Source organism: Cladophialophora carrionii (assembly GCF_000365165.1).
Source record: "Cladophialophora carrionii CBS 160.54 unplaced genomic scaffold supercont1.1, whole genome shotgun sequence".
Lineage (NCBI taxonomy): Eukaryota > Fungi > Ascomycota > Eurotiomycetes > Chaetothyriales > Herpotrichiellaceae > Cladophialophora > Cladophialophora carrionii.
In genome coordinates this window covers 3,594,495-3,602,235 of record NW_008481816.1, presented here as the reverse complement: position 1 = coordinate 3,602,235, position 7,741 = coordinate 3,594,495, and the positions used below count along the sequence as shown (strand labels likewise).

The following is a 7,741-nucleotide window of genomic DNA, read 5'->3' as shown; positions in this document are numbered from 1 at the left end:
CCAAGAGTACATGGGTCAGGGCTCCATTGTTCGTGGAAAATGTGAGGGGAAACTGGAGACGGAACGATTTCATGTGCGGCCTTTTCAATGCCTCCGAGGTACGAGTACGCGGACAGCCACACCTGAGCCACATATTTATCCGTGGCTGAAACCAGCCCAAGTACGAGGACGGAGAGGATCTTCCCCCGACTTTCTGTGGGTAACTGAAAAGTGGAACAAGCGATGAAGGTGAGGATCACTATGCAGATCCGGGGAAGTGTCTCCATGTCTCGGTTTCAAAACATCATTCCATATTAGTGAAAGCAGTTCACTGCCTTCCATCGCGGTGCAATAGTACTATCTCTGGCTAGTCAAGAGTCATGTCCGTACCAACACGCTCGCTAAAGGATTGAAAGTGCTCATGTCGTGACAGGAGCACAACGCGCAGACCCATAAATCATCATCGCTCAGTTCAATGTCGTCATCTCCTCCATTAACCCCATCGACATTATGCAGAACCCAAGTCATGTCTCCATGTGGCATGGTCCGAGTGCCGCCAATACTGCCTGACAAACTCTTCGTGATTCGCCCCTGATGCTTTTGTCTTTTCCCGCAGCCGAGAGAAAATGGTTTCCAATAGTAAGGCATAGAGACGAAGTGAAGTTGCCGATGCCCATACCTCGAATTAGGAGACGGCATTCTTAGACCAAGAGCTTGAAGGCAGCCATCAGAACAGCAGCGAAGGCGCCAGTGGCAGCTTGCTGAGAGATGGGGACGGCAGCGTTAGAGGGCGTGGCACCGGCACCGGTTTCAGACGCGGAGGCGGAGGCGGAGCCCGAAGCCGAGCCCCCAGTGGAGGCAGCGGTTGAAGAAGCAGCAGAGGTCGAGGTAGAAGAGGCCGAAGACGCTTCTGCAGCAGAGGTCTGGGCGATGGCCTCGGCAGTGGCGTTGCGGGTACCACATTGCATGTTCTCAGTGCATGTTTGCTGTCCTTGAGCATCATCAGGGTGGGCGTCGATGCACTGTGAATATGTTTCTTGACAGATGAAGAACGGAAGGGTCTGGGTGAAGGCGGTGCAGTCGGGAACAGTGCCATTGGCGCATATGCAGGTGTAGGTGAAGGCGTTCTGGCGAGTCAGCGGTCAAGTAACATCGATGTGAGAGAGATTGTAGCTAACCTGGTCGCATTGGTTCTGGGAAGCAGCTCCACCACAGATTTGAGGGCAGGTGTTCAGCTGAGCGTGGCACCAGTTGACTGTTGTGATCAGCATTTTCCCTGGATCAAGTCCGTTGATTCTCAGCTCTTACAGGCAGTGGTAGGGTCAATGCCGGCGGGGTTGAACGCTTGGGTGGCGGCGGGAGGCATGACCTGCGACACGGTCGTCGAGGCCGCGACCGAGGCGGCACTGGAGGTGACGATGGTCTGAGCATGGACGAGGGCAGCAAGAGAAGCTGCGAGGAGGATTTGGTACTGCATGATGGCGATGGAATGGAGAAGTCTGTTGTCAATGCAGAGTGTCAATCGATGCTCAGATACTGTTGATCGGTGTAGAGGATGAGAGAGGGGAAAAGTGCTTGGAAGAACGAGAAGGTGGGAGCAGGAAGTGGTCTGGCAGAATTCGATAGTCGATCAGTGCAAGATGCGATGGGGAAAGAGCATCCGGGAACTTGGTGGGGAGCTCAACTTTACCTTTTGAAGAGCTCGGCGGCTGCGACTCGATGCTCTGATGAGGATGCCGTGCGGTTGCTATGGTACTACTGGGTACTGGAGCTTGAGATAGAGCTTGGAGAAAGAGCGAGGTGGTGCCGGCTTGCGTGGCTCTTTTATTTTCTGCGAGACTCGCGGCAGGCCTGCGCATTTCCACTTGCAGTGAAGGGCTGGTATCATGTCCATTGATGATGCCGCTATCCTATCACCCACTATGCCCGTTTGATGGTTAGCGCCGCTATTTAACCAGAAGTGAACGGTAACTGACTGGGGTCATGCACGCATCGACCTCTCAACTCGTCACGCTGGCTCATTTCTAAAACACATTAAGGGCCGCGCCAATCACCGGGGCAGCGCATCGCTTGACACCCTCCACTGCGGACAATCTTGCAGGCAGCCCTAAGCCCCAAAAGCCGTAGCCGGCGGACACTGGATCCTCCAAGCAGACGAGATCCGGCCGCCGAGATCCCACCATTCAGAAGGCTCAGACTACGGTCAACGTGTTATCGAAACCGAGGCTTACGCTCGGGATTGCTCCCGTTTCCATCGATTTTGGAGATTCAAAAGTGAGAGTGGGAGGATGGTGTAGCTACGAGTACAACGCGACTTTTCTGCTCGCAGCCTGTTTGCTCTTGCTGTAGTCACACCCGATGTATAACACATCAAAACACTGAACCCCTCTAGATGGCACCACAAACTGAACAGATGGACTTCCTGTCCAAATTCATTGCCACGCATCGAGTTTCCGAAGATGCCCGCCGACACTTCGCATCGGTCGAGTGGACGAACAAGCACCTTTCCAACTCCCTCTACAAGGCCGTGCCTACCTTCTCCCGCGTGCTCAAACCATCGGGCGAGGACTATTTCTTCTCGCGCACCATCAGCAGCCCGTCGACCATCCCTCATCTGGTCACGCTGCAATTGAAAGATTTCCCGTTTCAGCCCGAAAGTCCCAAAGGACAATTGAAAATGAGAACATCCCACAACGAGGTGATACAGGTGCCTGAAAATCCAGACTGTATCATGCTTCTGGCACTCGGCCACCCAGGTCTTGATGGCCACCCGTCCGTCATTCATGGTGGCATGGCCTGCGCCATCCTCGATGAGATGATGGGGTTGTGTGTGATGTTACATCACCAGCACGTCTCAGGTCCCCGAGACTCTCTTTTCACCGCCAGCCTGAATGTCACCTACCGCGCACCCGTCCCGACGCCGAGCGATGTCCTCGTGCGGTGCTGGCTCGCGGGAAGAGAAGGTCGGAAGTGGTTGTCGAGGGGACAAATTGTAGACAAAGACGGCAAGGTGCTGACTGAAGCCGAAGGACTGTGGGTGATGACGAAGAGGCAAGAAAAGTTATAACGTTAAGAATCGAAGGCTTTGCCTCCGTTCTTCCTCGGACGTCACATCGTCTCCGCGTAATCCACGTCAAATCGGAAGGCGTAGTATCACAACGAGAGCCAGAGCAGGTACTGTACTCAGGCAGGACGACATATCATCTCGACGATCAAAGAAGCGGCGTTCGACGGCCAATACGCCACCACGATGGTTGCAGCTTATGCGAGAGGGCTCCGCTCAACGACACCAGTCCAAGAGCCGCCGATATTACGGACATGACCAAGAAAAGACTAGAATAAAGTCTCAGCGAAAGATAGATCCTTGACGCGCCATCCAAAGAACCAAAGAATTCAAACAGACAGACTACGCAAGTGGTGCTGTATACAGACCAGACCCTCTAAGACCACGTTCTTCAGGAATAATTAGAAGAGATAGAAGTTCTTCTGTGACATTGTCCACTGGCGCTATCGTTGACAGATAGGGCTTACAGTACATGGTTTGGATGCTCTGCCTATGTACCTGCCCTCGCCGCGTACTTGGAACAACGGTCGACGCTCGATACCAGGTACCTTTATGCACTCGGGTCGCGGGGTTCGGCCTTGAGCAAAAGCTCTGTAGGCACCAGGTACTGTACCATATCTCATTTGATCTCTGTCTCGACAGTTCGAAGAAATCCCATCGCTACCCTACGCACAAAGCCAACCGTGCTTCAACGCCCGTACTCCAGGCTGGGAACCACCACGGGACCATATTTGACGACATTCCCGTACGCGCCTTCACCTTGCACCAAAAAGTCGGCGGCCAAACTCAACTTGCCAGAACCTCTCTTCATGCCCGTCTGGCCGAACGTGCCATTGACCACTTCAGGGTCGTACACCACGATCGCAACGTAGTTTCGCCGCGCCATCAGTTTGCGGTTGTTGGTCGGCTGGCCCGTCACGTCGTGGGTGAAGATTTCCATCATGTCCTCTTTCGTGTCCGTCGGTTGAGAAGGCGTCGACCGCTGCCCGTTGGCGGGAATGTAGAGGGGCTTGTTGTTGTTCAACAATTTCATGACGTACCCCGGTGCTGGTGTGTTTACCACGGGGCACGAAATGAGCTGATACATCGTCTTGTGGTCCGATGGGTGAGACGGGTCATGAACCAAGCCGGCACCACAAGTGTTGACGGCGCCGGAGAGAAAGGTCACCCGGATGGACCGTTGGTGAGCAATGCCCTGGAGCGTGCGGATAAAGTATGTCCGTTCCAGATCCTTTCACACAAGTCAACGACGAATGCAACGAAAAGAATCGCCATGTACGTACCTTGGAATCATGGGTCCATAGATCCTTCAACTCGTCGAGAACATCAATGTCGCCAAACGGACTCAAGATGCCTCCCATCAATCCGGACTTGCCCACAGCGCGTTTTACCGAGTCAAACCCAGATCCGACAGCGCCTTTCGCGCCCACCACCCCTGCAACAGAGCTCGTCACCTTGCCGAGCACGTTGTACGCGCCCGTTACCGCTTTCTTCCCCGTGGCCACAGTGTGCGCGATGGACTCGGCGGCGTCCAAGCGTGGATAGACGATGGGGACGGCAAGCAGGAGGAGACAATGCTGAATCGTTGGAGGCAGCAGGGCAATTTTCGGGAAGAGGCCCTGGTAGGTCGGGCCTGCCATGACCTGGTGCGAAGTCCGTTCACTTCGAGTGTCTGGGCCGACCACAGCGACCGCCGGCCCCAGGAATTTGACAAAGTGCCATCCAGTGCCCGTGATGGTGAAGAGGTCTCGATCGTCGGCCACGTCTCGGAGGAGCTCTAATGTCGTATGGTGTTGGAACAGGAGGTACATCTCAATGCCGATCCGGCCGATGTTCTTGAACATGTTGCTGAACTGCATGTACTCTGGGTAAGAACCAAATCCGTCAAATCTGCACCTGTTAGCTTCGAGCGCGCTGAGGAGGCGGTTATCACCCACATGTCATGATCATCAATCGTCAAAATATGGGGTATCTGGGCAAAAGCCTCGCGCAAATTGGGCTGATCAAAGTGACTTGTGTAATAATGGAAATATGCGTGCGTCACGTCCTCCTCATGTGCGGCAGTCCACACCGCGTTCTTACGATTCTCCTTCCCGCTCGTGGCCAACCATTGTTTCAGAGACGGGATCTCTTTCCACAGTCTATCGGCGCTAATCTGGCTTCCCAGTCCAATCTGGCAGTGGAACCCGCCACATTCTGCGTGTTTCTGCATGATATCCTTCCACATGAACCCCACGCCTCCTAGCCGGGCACGCTCGTTGGCACTGACGTTGATGGAAAAGTCATTTCCGGAGGTGCAGAAAAACCGCCAGTTGGTCTCGTGCTTTCCAGCGACCAAGAACTCGTATCTTGTACAGCCTAGATGCGAGGTGATGGCATACGTCCACTTGGCAGGTCCGGACTCTTCCATGCGGATGTCGATGTCGTATTTGTAGAATGTCCACCGCTGGTGAGTCGAGATCTTGTGAGCCTTCAACTGGCGCGGGTTGGGAGACAAATCGACACTCTGGTGCAAATGTATCGTCGGTGGCTGGGGTGCATCTGTGACCAGGAGGATAGAGCCGAACCAAATACCTCGGTCGATGTCCATGTTGGCGTATCGAAGGTAGGGACCAAAGTACACGCCGTTGGTCGCCACTACCTTGTACAGGTCCACACCAGCACTGGGAGGCGGTCCGGTAAAGGCTGCCGGTCCGGGTATGCCCATCACGCTCTGCTGATCATAGCCGGGAGTCATTGGGAGACCAGGCGAGGCCAGTGGTTTCGAAGCAAAGGACAAGCCGGGGGAAGCGAGTGGATTCTGGTAAATACTCGCTACCGGTGACAATGGAGTCTCGTTGAGGTTGAGAGGTGTTGGACCTTTGGGAAACTCCCATTGCGTGGATTGAGTTGGTAGATGGATGTAGTAATATTGCCCAGAGTTAGGGTCGAGGTGTGCAATCCAGCCCTCCGGAAGTGGTGGAGGAGATGCTGGGGGCAATTGAGAGGGTGTTGGCGGCATGACTGGTTGCGCGTGCTGTATCTGTCCGTTCACGATTGGTTGTGCCTGATGTGGGCTTTGGGTGGCCTGCCGAGGATCATTTGCGAACGCAGGATGGTCCATCTGGTTCGGAACCAGGGCTCCTGGTCTTGAATTCGTCGACGGTGGCACCGCTGCCGCTGCCGGTCCTTGGGCCGGCGCCGGCGCCGCACCGACCATGCTTCGTCTCTGCTTCTCCCCCGGGAACCCACCTCGAGCACCCGGAACCTGAGAATATGCGGGCGGAGGCTCGTCATGCGGCTGCAGCCTCGACAGCTCGTTTTCGACGGGATGTGGTACCCGCGTTGGGGACTGCAGCGGTCCAGCTCGGTGTGTCGAGGTCGTGGCCGAGGGAGGAGTCAACGGGCGCGCTTCTTCCATGCCTTGGTAGACTGTAGGAGCCGGATGGTGAGAGCTGCCTGGGTCTTCGGTCGGAGTCCAAGGCCGTCTGGGAGCTTGGCCCGCCTGTGGCTGGGCTGGCTGAGAAGGTACGCCATATTGTGCGGCTCTCTGCTGGGCAGCCAGGCTCTGAGCTTGAAGGCTGTTCAATGTTGCAGTTCCCGCGATGCCCGAGGCCGCGTAGCGGGCTTCGATGTCAGTCTGCGGTCGGGCGCCAGGAGCCACGACGGGTGTCTCTGGCGGCGGTGGAGATCCTCTCTGGGCTCGCACAGTCGACGTCGAAGCGGTAGAACTGATCCGATTGATTGAAGAAGGATCTCGGATCTTGAGTCGGCTCAAAGCATCAGCCGCAGATGAAGCACCTTCAGGTGGAGGGGGCCAATACGGCTGCTGGCCCTGACCCTGGCCTGGCAGAGGGGCAGTATGGGGAGCGTCGCTGCGTTGTACTGGACGCTGAAACAGACCGTCTTTCTCTGGAGCATCTGGACCTGGAGACTCTGGCAGAGGTTTTGGTAGCGTGCCGCGACGCTCGGCCAGAGTCTGGCCTGTGCGTCCGTCCCCTGATGTCGTCCTCTTTGCCTGTTGCCTTATGCCGCTGTCGGCACTTCCTGGCAGTTGGGGAGATGTCACTCTTCTCACATCCGGATATGGATATGGGTACGGGTTTGGGTTTGGGACCGGTGCGCCGTTGGATCGAGGGCCCGAGGCCGCGGCCTGGGCTTGAGCTTGCTGCCGCGACTGGTCGTCGGGGAAGGGCAGGGAGGGCATGGGGTACATCGGCTGTTGGGGAGCAGGACTCTGCTTTCCTGTGATCGAAGGGACGCCAGACGATGCGCTGGAAGTCCTCTTATTGATGCGCAGCGGCTCGACAATGGTTGGCGAGTCGCGGTTGTTCGATCGATTCAGGAACATCTCATCGTCGCCACGGCCCTGCTGCCCGGACGCACTCATGGCGGAAGGACCGGCCAGGCCGTCCACTTGGAAGATAGGAAGGACAGATGCAGGATATGTGAATCGGCCTGTGGCCTCGATGTCGTCGAGGATGACCAGGTGACGGACTGCGATCGGCCGAGGCCACGGAATTAGCAACGGCGGCGGGGGTTGGCTGATGCTAAATCCAACCTGAGAGTTGAGGATGAGTCGAGATGCAGCCGGAAGATGAGCAAGTGAGAGGAAGTCGAGGAGGGGAACGGCGGTGGCTCGTCACCGTCTCTTCAATCAGCGCTCACTCTGTGTTGAGCTCAATGAGCCAGCGAGCGAACGAACGTGCGCTTGACGAC

At 56.1% G+C, this 7,741-nt stretch overlaps 3 protein-coding genes across 3 annotated transcripts; 1 reads left to right on the top strand and 2 right to left on the bottom strand.

Moving 5' to 3' along the window:
• Positions 1 to 680: 680 nt before the first annotated feature.
• On the bottom strand, positions 681 to 1,456 carry G647_01280 (uncharacterized protein; the record flags this gene model as incomplete). Its single annotated transcript, XM_008724680.1, has 3 exons — positions 681 to 1,106; positions 1,158 to 1,234; positions 1,288 to 1,456. 3 exons carry the CDS (start codon positions 1,454 to 1,456, stop codon positions 681 to 683), a joined length of 672 nt encoding a protein of 223 aa, XP_008722902.1.
• A 915-nt stretch (positions 1,457 to 2,371) lies between these two features.
• Positions 2,372 to 3,046, top strand: G647_01279 (uncharacterized protein; the record flags this gene model as incomplete). Its single annotated transcript, XM_008724679.1, has 1 exon — positions 2,372 to 3,046. One exon carries the CDS (start codon positions 2,372 to 2,374, stop codon positions 3,044 to 3,046), a length of 675 nt encoding a protein of 224 aa, XP_008722901.1.
• A 685-nt stretch (positions 3,047 to 3,731) lies between these two features.
• On the bottom strand, positions 3,732 to 7,412 carry G647_01278 (uncharacterized protein; the record flags this gene model as incomplete). The annotated part of the gene is made up of 3 exons (XM_008724678.1): positions 3,732 to 4,274; positions 4,327 to 4,933; positions 4,981 to 7,412. The coding sequence occupies 3 exons, from the start codon at positions 7,410 to 7,412 to the stop codon at positions 3,732 to 3,734; spliced, it is 3,582 nt and encodes a 1,193-aa protein (XP_008722900.1).
• Between the last annotated feature and the right edge of the window lie 329 nt (positions 7,413 to 7,741).